General features: G+C 34.8%; 1 protein-coding gene across 5 annotated transcripts in view; it reads left to right on the top strand.

Annotated features, from left to right (window-relative positions):
• The window catches only part of TAF2 (TATA-box binding protein associated factor 2), an 81,278-nt gene that overhangs the window by 27,759 nt on the left and 34,369 nt on the right, over positions 1-19,150 (top strand). For all 5 annotated transcript variants that reach the window (XM_068525698.1, XM_068525696.1, XM_068525697.1 and 2 more), the window contains 10 exons: positions 2,321-2,456; positions 3,451-3,605; positions 4,257-4,371; positions 4,727-4,836; positions 6,700-6,765; positions 8,846-9,098; positions 10,552-10,692; positions 13,338-13,448; positions 17,733-17,926; positions 18,756-18,895. In XM_068525698.1, coding sequence (XP_068381799.1) covers positions 2,321-2,456; positions 3,451-3,605; positions 4,257-4,371; positions 4,727-4,836; positions 6,700-6,765; positions 8,846-9,098; positions 10,552-10,692; positions 13,338-13,448; positions 17,733-17,926; positions 18,756-18,895 — 1,421 coding nt within the window. The remainder of the gene's footprint in view (positions 1-2,320; positions 2,457-3,450; positions 3,606-4,256; positions 4,372-4,726; positions 4,837-6,699; positions 6,766-8,845; positions 9,099-10,551; positions 10,693-13,337; positions 13,449-17,732; positions 17,927-18,755; positions 18,896-19,150) is intronic.

Below are 19,150 nucleotides of genomic sequence, written 5' to 3'. Positions count from 1 at the left end.
CTTATTTACTCTTTCCTTTTTTCCCTCTTTCTCACTTTCCTTCTTTTCTTTCCCTTTCTATTTTTTAGCAAGTCACTGAGACAACCACTTACAACAACATAATGGTACTAGCAGGGATTCTTATTTGTTCTAGGGTCCGTGAATTCCCTAAGGGAATATGGATTGAATTGGATGGGAAAGTTTTTCTGTATTTTTTACTCAACCATTAACTGAAATTTTATATTTCCTTTAATTATGACTGTAGGTAACAGACAGTGCTTTGACTTTGTCAACAGTAGAAATCATGGATGTTTTCTTGTCACATTTTAATTGTTAGCAAGTATCTTGAAATATTCTTTGCACTCATTACCTTAAAGTTACTACAGTAGACCACTGCTAGGTCTTGTTATTTAATGCATTAATAAACTAGCACATATGTTGGTAATGTCATAGTTTTAAAAAATATTTTGATAACTGTATTTCATTATAATTGGTTTCCTTTGTAAACCTGTGTATTTTATCGTGCACATTTAAAAGCAGTTTTTTCTGTGGTCCGTAGGATTAACCAGACTACCCAAGTGTCTAAAAGTACAACAAAGGTTAAGAAACTGCAAGTTGTATAATCAGTAGTCTTTTCTTTGGTGGAAGCATGGTCACTGAGACAAGATTAAGTCAGTGGGAAGGCATAGGAATTTGGAGTTAGACAGACTTGGATTTTTGTAGTTACTGATTTTTGTGAGCCTAGAAAATTGTATAACCTTTGTGAGTGTGTGTGTTTTAATGTGTCAAACAACAATGATGATCCATCTTAACCATGTTGGTTGCCAGGATTACTTGAGATAAAGCTTTATACATAGTATGCACTCATTAAAATGTTAGTTCCTTTCACTTTCTTCTCTTGACTGTCTGCTGTATGGCAGTTTCCCAGCATATAGTTAGAGCATTCCCATTGTGTGTAAATAATTATTTACACTAAATGCTTTTACCTTTGCTCTGTCCATTTATTTAGTTCCTTTTGTATGTTTGATTTTCAAAATTTATGTATAAAAGCAACACATGAATGCATGCTCTTTGAAGAGATTCAAAACAAGACAGTTCAGAAGCATGTGGAGTAAAAAGTAAAGGATCTTTTTTAGCCCTCTTACCACTTCTCACTCCCATCACTTCCTCTCCTTGGAGATAACCATGATTATAAATTTGGTATATTGTCTTCCAGACCTCTTGTTTTTTTCTGGTCTTTATTTATGTGTATATGGCAGTTACAAAGTATAATTTAGTCATGCGTGTTACTGTGTACTTCTCTTTTTTTAAAAAATTAACCGTATCTGTATTTTGGCAAGCATTCCATGTGACTGTATGTGAATTTCCTTTGTTCTATTTATGTGCTATATAGTATTCCATTATACCTTGGAATTTATTTAACCTTTTTCATATTGCTGTCCATAAGCCCAGAAGTAATAAGTAGAGTATAAAAGTAATTTTTCAAATATCAAATTACAAAATTTTATATTTCAGTATGCCATGCTTTTTAAGGAGTGTAATGACTATTCTTACACATTGATTGTGAGAGTGTAATTTGGTACACTGATTTTGAAGGGTAATTTGTTAGTACCAATCAGAATTTTAAAATGGGTAATTTTTAGATTCAGCAATTCAACTTCCGAGTATGTTATCATATAGAAATTATTCTTCTAGATGTTTGCCATACAGAAATACCTGCACATGTATGAAAAGATAATCACTGTAGCATTATTTGAAATAATAAAAAAGTGTAAACACCTTAAATGTTCATGTATGTTGTAAATATTTTCTACGGACTGTACCTATCTTTTAATTTACTGATGATCTCTCGTGTCAGAATTTTTAATTTTTACATAGTCTGGTCTTTATGTCCTCTGGATTTTATATTTTTCCTTGTGAAGATTTTTCCCACCCCAAAATTATGAAAAGAAATTTTTTTCCTTTATTTTCTTCTAGTACTTTTATAATGGTTTTTGTTTAAGATATGTAATCCATCTTGAATGTTTTTTGTGTATGCTTTAACTTGGGGATATTGATTGGAATTGCATTGATTGTATGGATGAATTTGGAAAACATTGAAATATTTACACTATTGTGTCTTCCTGCCAGGAGGCTGGCATGTGTTTCTGTTCATTCCAATTTTCCTTTATGTCTAGTTAGGTTATTTTTAGATGTTTCCTAGTCTTCGTTGCTCTCATACTAAGGAAATTGCTACGGTATTCCCATGAGGTTTTTGATTTATTGTCTTGATGTAGCTATGAAATTTATTGTTTATTTAATTCAAATTTGTTATATTAAACAAATCTGTTTATTTTTTTAGTCCAGCATCCCATCTACACTTTTCCATAAAGCATCCACATACGCTGTCCTGGGAATACTACACTATGTTTCAGTGTAAAGCTCACCTTGTGATGAGATTGATTGAAAATAGGATCAGTATGGAATTTATGTTACAAGTAAGTATTAAAGAACTTAACAATTGTAAAGAAAGATCTGTTCTATATGTATATAATCTGAATACTATTCTGTAGAATAGGAGTCAGGGCATCCAATTAGCTGTTTGCCCAGCAAGTAACCTGTTCTTTTTGTTGTGTTTCCTCAGATGTAGAGTGGGTATGAATACTTGACCCACTTAATGCAGGATTTTTATGAAGATAAAACTAAAATGTGAGGTTAAAAGTAAAACCTGTTTATGCTACGATTTTGTGTTTGGCATTATTTAGAATATTAAGGATGAAGTGCCGTTTACAAATATTTTCAATAGAAGAAAGCAAATTTATCTAAAAGATGGTTATTTTTGCTATCGCTAAATTCTGCCATATGTTTTAAGCAAGTTTGGGCGGAAATAGTTGATATGTACTAGTTGAGGTAATAGAAGCCAGTTGTATTATAAATGCTCAGCTATTCTTTTTCCATTGATAATATTCTTAGAGGTAAGTGGAAAATAACTTTTTAGTAATCTTTTTTTAAATTTGCCTTAAAGTTAAGTTTCTTGAATCCTTCTGTCCTTTATCTTGCCTTTAAAGAACAGAAATATTAAATGAGATGTGGTCTGTAAAGAGCCGGTTCACTTCTTAGAGTGGGATAAATGCAAATGAGTGTTCTCAACTTCTTAAAGAATGTATAGTTCCTATGTAAAGCTCGTAGCACAATATGTTATAGGTGTTGTATATTATTATAGCTCTTAAAAACACAGTATTCATTGTCTGGCCAGGATGTCATTAAAATTCAATTATATTTAGAGGAAGAATGATTTTATAGTCTGGCTGTTTAAATCTTTTCACGCTTCCATTGCTAATAGTCTTTAACTAAAACAATCAATGAAGTAAGATGTGAAATTGTTTTCTGTAATTGTCTATAATAAAGTTATAATGCAAAGTGGGAATAGTACAGAATTGCAAGCAATGTATATTATCTTATACAAACTAAATGATACTTTGATTCTTGCAGGTTTTCAATAAACTGCTAAGTTTGGCTAGTACTGCTTCATCTCAGAAGTTCCAGTCACATATGTGGAGTCAGATGTTGGTTTCCACATCTGGATTTTTGAAATCCATCTCGAATGTCTCTGGCAAAGACATCCAGCCTTTAATAAAGCAGTGGGTGTATCCTTTTCAATAGCAGTTCAGCAAAGGAGGGAAGGTTAAGTGCATAAGGGGAAGGAGGAAGAAACGGGCTTTGCGGGATAAAAGGAGGTAAATAATAGTAGAAATAACCAGGAACTGTAAATCATTTCCGCTGAGGTGCCTACTAATTATTGAGACACACATACATACACATCTGTATCTGTAAAATTTGGCATATTTTAAAGTACCTTTTAGTGTGTGAGTATAGCAATAGGCTTGATGGTGAGGGAGGTAAATAATCCACCAGACAGGCCTGTAGGATTACTTGTAAGATGCAGTGGTCTGGTGACTTTTAGATGTGGTTAGAGGTTGGCACAATTTGGTGGTATCTTGGAACTTCTCAATTGTTACATTTTTTTCATTTCAAAGCACTATATTAATAACCCAGTAGAGTAGTTTTGCTTCTTTCAAAAAAACTAATTTCTTAATGTTTCAGAATTTCTTTTTAAATCTGGGGAAACATTTTTCACAAGAATTTTGAATACTTTGCCACCTGGTTTACAGTGGAGTATGCTCTTAAGCTTTGAACGGGGGGAATGCGTTTGAAAATTATTACTACCCTGATGAATAATTTATTTTGTTTAGTACGTATTTATTTTAGTATGCAAAAATTCCTTTACAATTCTTCAGAGACCAGAGCGGAGTGGTAAAATTTTATGGAAGTTTTGCCTTTAATAGAAAACGAAATGTCTTGGAATTGGAAATAAAACAAGATTATACATCTCCTGGAACTCAGAAATATGTGGTAAGTTTTTTTTCCAAAATGGCCTTCTGCACTGCTTTCTCGCCAGTTTAAATAAAGGAAGGGTTTATGGGTGGGGAGCTGGTTGGACGTTTCATAATGAGATTTTGTTTGCAAAGAATGAAATTGAGAAGACACCAAGTGTCAGGGAAGGGAGAAGAGGGCTGCTGATAGAGATCTTGGAGGAAACAGATTCTCCCTATTATCCCCACCTCTGGTACCAGCTGCCTTTCTGTGTCTCCACATGGAGGTCTTGTATAGTGTTATTTTATATCTTGATATGTTTACCTGTACACATAAGAACACACATTGGTTTTTATTCTAGTACTATCTTTGAACAGTATGTTTCTTTTTAAAGGGACCACTTAAAGTGACAGTACAGGAGTTAGATGGATCCTTCAATCATACATTGCAAATTGAAGAAAACAGTCTTAAACATGATATACCCTGCCATTCCAAAAGCAGAAGGTAGGCATTGGATCATAACTATAAACTGCAGTCTCATAGATTAAAATGCCAAAATAAAAACCCTAATGTATACCTAATTTTTAAGTAGAGAACATGTTACCTAGTATTGTTTTTCCCCCTTTTACTTCAAGTTAGTATTACCAAACATTCTTTTTTTTTTTTTTTTTTTAATTTACTTATTTTTGGCTGTGTTGGGTCTTTGTTGCTGTGCACGGGCTTCTCATTGCGGTGGCTTCTCTTGTTGCGGAGCATGGACTCTAGGTGCGCAGGCTTCATTAGTTGTAGCGCACGGGCTCAGTAGTTGTGGCTTGTGGGCTCTAGAGCACAGGCTCAGTAGTTGCGGCGCACGGGCTTAGTTGCTCCGCGGCATGTGGGATCTTCCCGGACCAGGGCTCAAACCCGTGTCCCCTGCATTGGCAGGCGGATTCTCAACCACTGCGCCACCAGGGAAGTCCCCAGACATTCTTTATTTGCTTTCTGTTCTTGACAACATTTGTATCCTTAGAATTAAATAATTAATTTTAAAATTTAGGTTTGAGAATCCTTATTTTGTAGGGACAGGGGGAGGTGGAATGGAAGTTTGAGTTTTTGGAGCCAGGAAAAATTCAAGACAAATCGCTTAGGCTCATTCTTATTAGTCTCATTTGATTAATATCTACAGAAAATGTTGGGGAAATGATCATCGACTATAAGGAAAGTAGCTGAATACATATGTCACGAAAAGCCCCTGCATCTTCTTTATTACGTCTCCTTTACTCTCCCTTTTCTCTGTATCACCATGCCCTGAAAGAACATTCTTGATGTCTTTCAAAGGCACATTACCAGTTTACTTAAAAAATGTCCAATGGTTCATCTTTTATTTAATATATTTTTTCTTTACCACTTTTTTTGTTTTTTAATTCAGCTATTAGCCTGTGCTCTGAACAGTGAAAGGAATGTGTAGTAATATCAAAATTTCAGGGACAGAAGTCTTATACATATGACTACATTTAGGTTGTCTCAGACAGACAAGAATGTCAGTTGATTTTGAAGGCGTTTAGAGAACTTGATTCTGAAATCTCTGTAATCATTCTCTGTGAAAATTCTTTCTTAGTTCAAAGTGAAATTCTTCTTTTTGTCCTGTCCACCTTTGAAATCGAGAACACCTGATAGCCAACCTTTTCATAACACTTCCTTTGTTTTGCTTTCTCTGTAGTAATAGCACGTCATTTATGTATCCTTTGGTGTGAGGAACGTAAGAAGACTGTGCTCTCTTTTCCTATTTTGTCCTCATGTGACCATGCATTTAGTGTAGTGTCCAGTAGATTTTATGATTCAGGAGTAATTTGCATGGAAGCAGTTGCTTTTGTTTTGGCTTATCTTAAATCTTGTGCATATTACTTAATGATACACATTAATTACTACTGCTAAGATGTTTTGTAGTTTACACTTGCTTTATTTCATATAGGACAGCACCTTGCATGTACAGAACGTGTTCAGAATTATTCATGTCTCATTTCAGGCCTGGTTATTTTTTCGTTTTTTTATAAAGGATTTCTTTATTTGGTAGATCTCTTATCTTTCTGTATAAAACTTCCAGGTACCAGTTCTTGGGAATATATATATGTTTTAAGTTAACACTTAATCGTATATTTCTGATTTTTGTTAAACTTTGATGAGGAAGACATTTTAATATCATTTACTTCATTCCCTTCAGTTTCAAAATAGACAGGTTTTGTGGTGTTTAAATTCCATTTTCTATCTCTTCCTCCTTAGGATATCTTTCAACACTGTGAAATTCTTAATTTGAACTTCAGCTGTTCTTTATCTGTTTTCAGAATTGGAAATGTCACAATTTTCAGACTTACTTTTCCTTAAATGTAGGAATAAGAAGAAAAAAATTCCACTGATGAATGGAGAAGAAGTTGACATGGATCTTTCTGCAATGGAGTAAGTTAGTTACTTAAGTTTAAGGATATAACATTTTCTGCATTCTCATTTGTCTTGTAATATATTTACATCTAAAAGCACGTAAATGTCCTGAAGTTAGTGCTTTTAATACTTTTAGAAGGCAATAAAAACCTTATGTTGAAAACAAATTTTAACATAAAATTATGATTAATCAAAGAGAAAAGTAAATCTAGCCTGGCCCAGGTGAAATTCAGAGGAAGTAACCTTGCATTAGCTTTCTTGCTTCCCTGGTGGCCTCTAGAGCAGTGCTTCTCAAACTGAAGTGCATGTAAGTCACTTGGGGAATCTTCTTAAAATTCAGTTTCTGACCCAGCTCTTCACTAGTGGGTCGTGATAGTTTGCATTTCCAGTGAGTTCTCAGATGTTATTGGTTTTCTTTGTCTTTGGACAAAGCCCCAGGGCACTTTGAGACTTGCTATGTTTGCGAAAAACAATTTAAATCTCATTGTAAAAATTTTGTGGCAATATTTATTGATTGACAGGCATTTTATTTTTAAATATAATGTAGCTCAGAGTTTATTTCGCCCATCCATATTGTGCCTGTGTATTTTTTATAAAACATCTGTAATTATTTACTAACTTGGTTACCAAATATCACTTCTATTTATTACACAGTTTATATAATCTTTCCATATTAAGTCCTTGCCTGTAGTAAGTACCCAGTAGTATTTGTTGAATTGAGTTTATATTTCAGGTGGTGTTCTTCGATAAGAGCGTTAGACTAGATTTTTATGATGGTTGCTTTTTTTCTTTTTTGGCCACGCCCCAGGCAGCATGAGGAATCTTAGTTCCCCAACCAGGGATTGAACCCGAGCCCTGTGCAGTGGAAGTGTGGATTCTTAACCACTGGACCGCCAGGGAAGTCTCTAGACTAGATTTTTAAAACTGTTCTTGTTACTTTGAGAGGTACATGAGGATAAATTTATGCTATACCTCTGAACTATGATTTCAGAACTTTCTGTTTGATAAAAATGATCATGAGTCTAGCATTTTTTTAAAAAAAAGTCAGCTAAACAAATTAATTTAATAAATTAATAAGAAATAAGTTTATCTGGGACTTCCCTGGTGGTCCAGTGGCCAAGACTCTGCACTTCCAATGCAGGGGGCCTGGGTTCGATCCCTGGTCAGGGAACTAGATCCCACGTGCCACAACTAAGAGTTCGCACGCTGCAACTAAGAGTTTGCATGCTGCAAGTAAAGATACCGCATGCCACAACGAAGATCCCGCGTGCCACAACTAAGACCGGACGCAGCCAAATAAATAAATTAGTTAATTAAGAAAAAAAAGAAATAAGTTTATTTTAGTTACAGATTGATGTCTCATAAAGAGTGGCATTTATAGCCATTGGCAAGTATTAGACTTTAGGAAGTAAAATGAAGAAATTTGGTCCGATTTCCCCTTTCACATCATACAATCACTAATCAAAATCCCCAAATTAATATTTTCAGATGGATTTTTTTGTTTCAACAAGATCAATGTAGGGGTTCCCTGGTAGCGCAGTGGTTAAGAATCCGCCTGCCAATGCAGGGACACGGGTTCAAGCCCTGGTCTGGGAAGATCCCACATGCCACGGAGCAACTAAGCCCGTGCGCCACAACTACTGCGCCTGTGCTCTAGAGCCCGCGAGCCACAGGTACTGAAGCCTGCATGCCACAACTACTGAGGCCTGCGTGCCACAACTACTGAAGCCCGCGCTAGAGCCCGCGCTCTGCAACAAGAGAAGCCACCGCGATGAGAGAAGCCCACATACTGCGACGAAGAGTAACTCCCGCTCGCTGCAACTAGAGAAAGCCCGCGTGCAGCACCGAAGACCCAGCACAGCCAAAAATAAATAAATAAATAAATAAATAAATTTATTAAAAAAAGATCCATATAGATTAGACATTGTAAGAAACTTGAAATTCATATTAAACATAATGAGAAAATTGTCAAAGTGATTTTTAAAAACGAACGCAGTAGAACTGCATGGAGAAGGGACTCTGGTTAATAAATGCTGTGTTTTTATAAATATATGAAATTGAAACAATAAATAAAACGGAAACTTATATTTTCTTTCAGTGCTGATTCTCCTTTGCTGTGGATAAGGATAGACCCAGACATGTCGGTATTGAGGAAAGTAGAATTTGAGCAAGCGGATTTTATGTGGCAGTACCAGCTCCGCTATGAGAGGGATGTTGTGGCACAGCAGGAGTCCATCTTGGCCTTGGAAAAGTTCCCCACTCCAGCATCTCGGCTTGCCCTTACTGACATATTAGAACAGGAGCAGTGTTTCTACCGTGTGAGAATGTCAGCTTGCTTCTGCCTTGCAAAGGTGAGCTTATGTACAGTAGAAAGAAAACAAGATGGCTGATGCATATTTTAAAAAAAAAAAATCTCTGAAGGTGAATTAAGATTCACCGTAGTCTTTAATTTTACTTGGTGGTTGGTCTCTTGAAAACTTTTGCCAAATGCTTTTAACAAGGCTGATTTGAAGAAACACGTTTTGACCTGAAAATAAATAATGCACTAAAATTTTATGATTGTCAAACTGAAATTGAGAGTTTAAAACCAAAGAGAATTTTCCCATTTTATTGAATTGCCAACCAAAGAATTGTTAAAGCAAAGAAGAAATGTAAGAAATTCCTTGGTTTGAGTGATATTTTATACTATAGTGCATGAAATCAGTTCATCTTAATTATCCTACTGTGGTGGTGATTTCTTGTTGGTTTGAGCTTAGTAATCAATATTAGGGATATGGAATTTAAAATGATAGGTTCTGTTCTTTAACGTACTAGAAAAGTTAATTTATTAAGAAAACTACATATTTTTCTTTAGATACAAAAAAAAAAAAAAAACCTGAAGGTAGAACAAATGAAAGCCAGAAAATGCAGGCAAATATTTGGCCAGAAATACTGGGTTCCAGGTATTTAAAAAGCATATTGGTACTAGGTTCATTCCCATATAGTAGCTCTCTTGCCTTCCTCCCTGCTAAATCCACTTGTCCAACATTTCAACAGATTATAATGGTTTAGATTTGTTTTATCTCTAATGCTAACTAGTGAGCAGTTTGATTCCTACATCTACTCAGATATATGAGGGAAAATGTGATTTTCTTTGATAATCATCTGCTAAGGATGTAATTTCATTGCTCCTATAAAGTTCTTCGTGATTCTCACATGCTAAATTCTTAGCGGATCCATAAAATTATAGACTTATTTAAAGTTAATTATAATTTCATTCTTTTCAGACGTGATTTTTATATACTCTAAAAGTATCAATAGCAAGATGTGGATTTTTTTGTGAAGTGTTCTTACAGACTTAAGTGGTAGCACTGTACTTGCTTATTTTTAAATCAGGGTGGATTTAAAAGCCTTATTTAAAATCCATGGTGATGTTTCTATCTGATAAATTTAAAACATTAGAACTGCATCTGCCTAAATGGACAAAACTTACTCAGAATAAAAGTCTTTGCAAGCAAGTTTTCTTAAAACATAAAACATAAGAAGAGTGCTCCAATTTAGAAACTAACTTGTAGAAAACAGTTACAAGTGTACATAAGAATTTTAGGGGGGGTAGAGTTTATATATATTTATAAATATGTAAATATATTTATATACATTTTCTTGGAAATGATCATGAGAAGCTAAAATGTATTAAATTTCTAAGAACTGAAATTGTTAAAAATGAATCCGATTGTATTGATAACTTTTAGAAAGCTATTTTATTTATTTAAAAATATGTTTTCCATGGTGATGGAAATTACTTCATTTTCTAATTATTTGCAGATTGCAAATTCAATGGTGAGCACATGGACAGGACCACCAGCCATGAAGTCACTCTTTACTAGGATGTTTTGTTGTAAAACTTGTCCGAACATTGTGAAAACAAACAACTTTATGAGCTTTCAAAGTTACTTTCTACAGAAGGTACATTTTCCCTTCTCGTTTTCTTATGATTGTTTTTTGCCAATATCTGTATATCTCAGTTTAACCTGGGGACTCTTCAAATATTATTTACTTTCTTATAAATGATTTTGTCTGTGTTCTCTTTGTGCTTCTAAAATGTTTTCCAAAGTTTCAGTTGTTCATTAACTTTATGAAACTGTGTGCGAGTAAGTCACTGTCCATATTAATACTAAAGTAAGTAGAAATGGCTAATTTGACTTTCTGGTTGGTTACATGGGGGATGGAGGCATGGGTGAGTCCTCCTGATGGCCATCCTTGTAGGATGTGGGCAGCATTTCTGAGTCGGAGACAGTAAGTACAGCACGCAGCTCTAGTTTCAGTCCCAGCTCTGCTGCTCACGAGCACTTTGCAAGAGGACAAGTTTCTGAACTCTCTAAGCCTCAGTTTACTCAACTGTAAATTTGTCTTTTTTTAGAATTAAATAATATCAAGCATGTGAAGTGTTTCACACTATATTTTTATCAAATAGCAAGTTTTTTACAAATGGTAATTTAGAAAGTGGTGGTGTGATAGAGTCGCTGTTTTAGGAAGTGATGTGGGAATGGCAGGGTGGTCAGCATTGGGGCCATTTGGAAATCATTTGTAAAATATTTTGAGTAATTTAATAATGAAGGCCCAGATTAGATGAACTAGATTGAACTAGAAGGAGGAGTAAAGTGGAAGTAGAAAAAAACTAATGAAGTCTATTCTTTCATGATTTGGTGTTGAAGAGTGTGAGAAAGGTGACATGTTGAGGATAAAGCAAGGCTGAGAAAGGACATTTCAGGTTTTGTTTTGTATAGAGGGAGAAAAAGCTTGAGGCATGTTTGGCACAGAGAAAGGAACCAGTGGAGAAGCAGAGATGAAATATTCATCTCTTGGGAGCAAGTAAATATAAAAAACCTAAGATAGAGCAAATTCTGAAGTTATTTGTAGTGGGTGGGGACATAGTTGTGAGGTTAGTTTTAGAAAAGATAAGACCATTCCTTTTCCTGAGGCAGGTAGAAAGCAGATTAAAAGTAAATGAAATGGTAGATGTTGAGGGGAATGTTAAGCAAGGTGAGATTTGTATGTGATGGAGAGAGATGTGAAAAGAATTACCCAGCCACATTGAAACACATGCTGAGAGTGGAAGTCATGACATATTGATAGTGAATTTCATCAGCAGAACAGATTCAGGAGGTCTGGGTTTGGGGAAAGCCAATATTGGTGTGATCAAGGAAGTCTGAGGCATCCTGTTATTTTAAAGAACCGAGCATTTCATAGTACTTGAACATGTTGCTCAGCTCTCTATTGCCATTTCACTAATGTATGGTCTGGAAGCAAGTTAATTTCTGTGACTACCGAATATGTCCCCTTCATTATGCCATTGTGCTTTCATATACCTGAGAAGATCAATATTCAGATTGGGAGTTGTGATCCATTAATGAGGCGGGTAATGAAATCAATTTGGAAGTTTTGTTTCTTTTTTTTTAAATAAAACAATAGGCAGTATCAGAATGCGACACATGAAATAAGGGTAGGTGTAAGGTTTTTTTGGTTTTATTTTTTACTTTGTATACATGACATATAGTGTGTGTGTGTGTGTGTGTGTGTGTGTGTGTGTGTGTGTGTGGTTGGGATGTAAATGTATTTCTTACTGTGGGTTACAGTCAAAAAAATTGGAAAAGCAGTGCTTTTAGACTAGTTCACCTTTCACATAATACTTCTAGTGGCAGAAAAGAGAGAGAGAGGATTAGTGCTTAAATCAAATTTAAGTCCTATTTCTATGGAAAAAAACCTTTACCTCAGTTCTTACAGCATTAATAATAACTATTGTTAACACTGACCGTCCCCTTGCTTCTGGTCCTTCAAGCAAGCAAAGGAGCCATGCTACTTTCTGTCCCCCAGTTTAGAGGGAATAGTTACTTTGAATCAGAAGATGGGGTAGTCCAAATCTCTCCGTGTACTGGGGACTGTGATGTCTATTTGTCTGTAGTTCTGCCTTGAGTTTGAATAGCTTGGTTTTACTGGTAGAGGTTACCACTGTGAGTCAGGCTTCTACTTCCTGAGAAAAGTTGCCTATGAAAATTTGGAAAGGAGAAAGTTAAGCTGGATTTTAGATAATTTACCATTTTTCCTTAGGCTGAGAATGGGGTGGTGGTACTGGAGAATCAGTGTCTTCTCAGACTGGTGATTGAACTCTACTGTCTGCCTGCCACATGCCTCCAGCCACTGTATCCGTTAATCCTGAAAATGGTTGTGAGGAAACTAGACTCCTGCTCAGTAAGCAACTAGCTATAATAATCCATCTTACAAGGTAGTGGAGTAGAAGTTGAACAATGGTCTTATCTCTAATGTTAAAGCCCATACCTTGTCCCTTGTAAAACACAGAACTGAATTTACATTACACATACCTCGTCTAACAAATGGGCTACAGAGTGTATCCAGTTATGCAGCTTTCCCCTTGGTTTCCTACTCAGCTCCTTTGTTAGCATGTTTGAGACATGTTCCCAGTGGGAGGGGGGTAGGAGTCGGTGGGGGTTGGGGTCCATCCAGATACCTGTGTCGGCCCCAGAGTAACCCTGTTTCAGCATATACTTCATTGAATTGTAGTAATGAAAATTAAAAAAAAATTTTTTTTGTAGACTATGCCAGTTGCGATGGCTTTATTGAGAGATGTTCATAACCTTTGTCCCAAAGAAGTCTTAACATTTATTTTAGACTTAATCAAGTACAATGACAACAGAAAAAATAAGGTAAGATACCTTAGTATTATAAAAGTAGCCAGTGATATTTTGTTTTTAAAGAAATATTTAGACTGTGAAATCATTGTTGTGTCAATTATACTTGAAATTTCTAGAGAAAGAAATACACAAACATGATTTATTATAATAATCAGTAGATGAAAACCAAGATAACTTGGTTTTTAAATGTTCCTTATACCTGTTATAACGTGGAGATAGAAGTACATCAAATTTTGGGAACTCAGCTAACTTTTGTTTTGGTGAAGTCTGACAGCCCAATTTTATTTTTATTCCTTTTTTCTTTTATCAAGTGATACCCAGAAAACAGTTCCTCTTGGGATAACTTGTTCATTGATGAATTTGACTTTTTTCTTTTTTACCATTATGTGTGTTTTGTTCGTTTATTTAGTGAATAGCTATTGAATGCCATGCTTCAAAAGCTATTTCACCTTACTTGTTATCATTCTAACCATCAGCAAGTGTTTTTGAGAATATATGCTATGCTAGGCGGTACACCACGTTACATAGAAAGAGTTGCATGGTAGTTGCCATCTGGAATTTCATTTAAATTAAACATCTATTGAAGAACTGCTGCATATCACAGTCTGATTCTGGGGCCTCAAGGATTCAGCCTAATGGGGAAATCAGACAAGTAAATAGGTTTTGCATAACTGCTGAAGTGGAGGTATGTATACACAAATTTCTAGGGAGATTCAGAGGAAGTAGTGCCTTCTTCCAAGGGTATAGAGAGGCACTCAGGGAAGTTTTGTACATAAGATGTGACCCTCGAGCTGAGTCATAAGCAATAGGATTTTCCCAGTCTGAGTAGGGCCTGTCTAGGAAGGTTACCCCAAGCAGAAGGAACAGCACATATAATGACACATGTAACTTGTAGGATAAGTTGAATTCGTGAGAAGTTTAATAAAACATTACAACAGTAAAAAAAAGTCACAAGTGGACCTCCCTGGTGGCACAGTGGTTAAGAATCTGCCTGCCAGTGCAGGGGACATGGGTTCAAGCCCTGGTCCAGGAAGATCCCACATGCCGCGGAGCAGCTAAGCCTGTGTGCCACAACTACTGAGCCTGCGCTCTAGAGCCCGCGAGCTACAGCTGCTGAGCCTGCGTGCCACAACTACCGAAGCCTGCGCGCCTAGACCCCGTGCTCCGTGACAAGAGAAGCCACTGCATTGAGAAGCCCACTCACCGTGACGAAGAGTAGCCCCCGCTCGCCACAACTAGAGAAAGCCTGTGCGCAGCAACGAAGAACCAACGCAGCACCAACGCAGCCAAAAATAAATAAATAAATCAATCAATTAATTTTTTTGAAAGTCACAAGTATTTTATTTACAAATGGTGATTTATAGTGAAAATCAAGAAGGCAAACTTTTCCTCTTTAAGTCAGTAGAGTGACATTCAAATGATTTAGGAGTCCTTAAATTAGTTCTTTAAAAGAATACATTATAGCTGATGCACTTTTTCTTTACATTTTTGAATATTGTTAAAGAAGTTTTTGTAAGATTTTTTTCCTTCCTAATCTGCTGGTTTGTTTTGACTTTCACTTATAGTATTGCTTTCTTCATCTACACGTGAATTTCTTTTATTTGAAGATATAATTGTCTTCAGTTAAGACTAGCACACATCTTAATCCCTGAAGATATTAAGGACAGAATAAATGCAAATAATAACAACAGTAATAATAGCTAGTTTTTTGTATGTTCCATGGCCTGTACCAAAACTTGATTAATATGATCCTCATCAGACCTCTGAGATAGATACTGTAATTATCTCAGTTTCCATTTGAGGAGATAGACGCTAATAAAAGCTAACAGATTTACTCAAGGTCATATATGCGGTAGGGCCAGGAGCGAAACCCAGATTTGTCTGATATCAAAACTTAAAAATTATGGTTGAGAGAAAAAGATTTTGTTGTTATTTAAAGATTTGCAGATTAATGGATTAAAACTGGAAGAAAAGATGTGATTGGATGGTGCCGAAGAATATTTCATTGATTTTCTTAATGTTTGTTTTTAAAGTACTTCACTTCCAACCACTAATGATTTGTCTCTGAGGGCTTTGGTTAAGCATATTTTTTAAAAAAGTTTCACTTTTTTAAAAGTTATTTGTTTAGTTAGTTTTCACGTAACTGGAGAATCATTTCTATTTTCGTTAAATAATAAACTTACTTAAAACCAATATTTTTAGACTTAAAATTATTTTCACTGGTATAAATATTGTGAAGTTAACTATCTTTTGGACTATATAAAATTATAAAGTGCATGAGAAGAAATGAAAGATTTTTCTGCGATTAAGATTAAATTAGAAATACAGAACATTAAATGCCAAAAAGAAGTTGGGATTTGGGGGTGGGGAGATATTTTTAAAAATTTTAACATCTCATGAATTGGGCAGGAGCATTAAATTCAATATTCTAGATAACTTAGTTTTCAAGAAGACTAAAATTAAATCCCTTTCAAGCCTGGTTATTAGCCATTTTATATGAAAATCTTTTATATATACACATGAATTTCTAACATATATTTCTAACAAATCATATATACGTTTATGAAATTTGTCTTCTTAAATAAGTATGCAGGACGTGGGTTGAACTATTCCTGATACCAAACGATCATTGTTAAAAACTTCAGTCCGCCTTTGCTGCAGTACGTTGACGTTGATGCCTTCAGTTGTTTTTTTTTTGTAGGAAGTTTTGCTGTATGTACTAAATGCCCCCACACCCCCCCCCAGTTGTGTTTCACAAATTATTTATTCTTCACTTGACTTTGGGGTGATCAGATAATCTAGCCTGTTCGATTAGGAGTATAGTGTCTGTGAGAATTGGATATGGTCTGAGGGGTAAATGTTAAATATTTTGGTTTTTGTACTTCATCCACATCCCTGTCTCATTTTTAATTTCTGAGTTTATTCTGTGCTCTCAATACTTAGTTCAGAAACAGTGGTTAAGTAAGTGGTCTTTTGCTTTGTTAGCAAAGTGGTTATCAGAGGTAACAATGAAACTATAAAAATACTTGGAGAAAACCTATAAACATTATTTAAATGATCTCTGAATGCAAATGGCCTTTCTGAGTGTGAAACAAAACTTAGAAACCATAGAGAAAAGGTTGACTGAAGTTATAGAGATTAATTTTTTTAATCATTGGAACAGTTTGAAAACAAAACTCGTCCATGGTGAATACTTGCGGAGTATTTTTTCTTTGGTTTTGTGTGTTTTTATGTGCCTTGTTTTTTTTTCCTACCTGGTATTCAAACAGGAATGTTTAGGGACTGTGCCATTGTGTGTGTCAGTCAGAGGTTCTGGCTCCATGGTGGACGTCAGAAGGGGCCAGGTCTTCTTCCTTTGTCTCCTGGCAGTTTGTTTTGCCACAGCATAATCCCAACACTGCTGATAGAAGTAATTAATTTGCTTGCTCCATGTTCAGATTTCTAGGCTAGAGCATCTGAGTTGCTGAGTTTAAATCAAACCACACTCAGATTGCTTTCAATAAATTGCTTCTCTGGGAATTGACTGGGATATGGATTTAGGAATTTTTATTTGTGTTTTTGGATGGTTACCTCCCTTTTCTCTGCTTCTCTTGCTAGAACTCCTATTATTTGTATGTCATGTGTTCTACACCAGCCTTCCAACTTCCTTGTGCTTTCTTCCCTATTTTTTGCTCAAAATTTTAGGAGTTTTTTTCAATTTTATATTCCAATTTAATTTTTATTCTGATTCTCTGCATATTTCTTTCTTTTAAAAATGTATTATCCTGTTGGAAGGCATATCATTGGTTACTTCTCAGACAATATTAATGGTCGCTTTTGAATCTTTTTCCCTCTACTGGTTTTCTTTTCCTTGTATACTCTTATTTCCTCCAAGTCGCTTTTCCCACTTTGTTCTGGTCTCTCTTTATGTTAATGCTTTCTTCAGCTATCTGGTGACCCTTGGTTGGATGTTTTAGATGAGAATAGGCACTGAAATAGCTGATTTGAAGCTCTGTATTAACCAGCAGGATTTGTGGACTGTGGTCTTCTTTTAGAGGAATCTGGTTAGATTACTATGAGAGTGTCTTACATGTAGTAAACATTTGTCACGTAAACTAATGTACTTCTAATTAGTAAACCTCTTTCACTCTTTTTTCCATTGTGTGACTCTATACAAAGGACGGAATTGAATACTAACCTGTGAACTTGCTTATGTTTTCAGATAAATTATGTTTTTAAGTTATCATATTTTATTTTATTAACTTTTGAATAGAAATGTAAATTCTGTTGTCTTCTCGTAATTATTTTTTGGCTTAGTTTTCAGATAACTACTATCGTGCAGAAATGATTGATGCCCTTGCCAACTCTGTTACGCCTGCAGTCAGTGTGAATAATGAAGTTCGAACTTTGGATAATTTAAATCCGGATGTGCGACTCATTCTTGAAGAAATCACTAGGTTTTTGAATATGGAAAAACTTCTTCCAAGTTATAGACACACCATCACTGTCAGGTATGATGATTCTTCATATTTGTTTCTTAAAGTTATTTGCCTTCATAATTATACGAGAAATTTATTTGCATAGAGAATTGGGAAATAAAGTGTAAGAAAATAAAATCCTATATGATTCTACCACCCATGGATAAATTATTGCTATTTTGGAGAATGGCCTTCTAAATTTTTTCCTCTGGTAAGTATATAAATTTTTAGTTATTTGCCATATTGTATATATAGTTTTTATATTCTGCTTATATCATAAACACTTTCTCATGTCCTCAGAAATTCTTCATAAGCATTGTATTTGATGTCTGCATAATCTTTTATCCCATTGGGTATAATTTAAACTCTATTATAGTTTATCCCTGTATTGTTAGGCTTCTTTTAAGACTTTTTGCTCCTGTCAACTTCTTTGTATGTATGACTGTCGACAAGTTCTGTCTATTTCATAAGGAGTTCGCTAAAAAAAAGTTGATTTACCCATTCAACATTATGAACAGTTTCAACTTTCCATATATACTAGTGAATAAACTATATATGTATTACTGAAACTTTTGGAGAGAATACTTTAAGTTATATTTTATGCTAAATACATTTTTCTGAAGTGTGTTCCAGTTATAAGTGTAATACCTGAAACTGAATTTCCAAAGTTTTGAAATTTGTTTTCTTTTAATAGGGTTTTTTATGGTCATGGCAAAAATTGAATGTTAAAAAATTAAAAAGTGGATTCAAATTACATTAATATTTCAGCTTACTGTTACGGATTAATTTCCAATGCCTTGGAAAAAAGTTTAATTTAGAATACTTTAACAAGAGTATTTACCTATAAATACTATTTTCCTAGTTGTTTGAGAGCCATACGAGTGCTTCAGAAGAATGGCCATGTGCCAAGTGATCCAGCTCTTTTTAAATCTTACGCAGAATATGGCCACTTTGTGGACATCAGGATAGCAGCTTTGGAAGCAGTTGTTGACTATACTAAAGGTAATGCTCTAGAAATATATGCCCATAATCATTTTACCAATAGAAAGAATTGTTTACCATTTACTATTTAGTTATTAGGGTTTTCGTATTATGTACAATACAGATATTTTGATTTTAAATTCTTGACTCACTGATTGAGAGTGTTTGGTAAATGTAGAATTCATATAAAACTTAGTAAATGAGGGAAAAGAATAGAGTTATAGATAGATATCTTTGGTGTTTCTGAAAAGTTAGTGTATCATTTTATAGCTTTAA

Source organism: Eschrichtius robustus, chromosome 17 (assembly GCF_028021215.1).
Source record: "Eschrichtius robustus isolate mEscRob2 chromosome 17, mEscRob2.pri, whole genome shotgun sequence".
NCBI classification, from domain to species: Eukaryota; Metazoa; Chordata; class Mammalia; order Artiodactyla; family Eschrichtiidae; genus Eschrichtius; species Eschrichtius robustus.
This window is presented reverse-complemented; position numbering and strand designations above follow the sequence as displayed.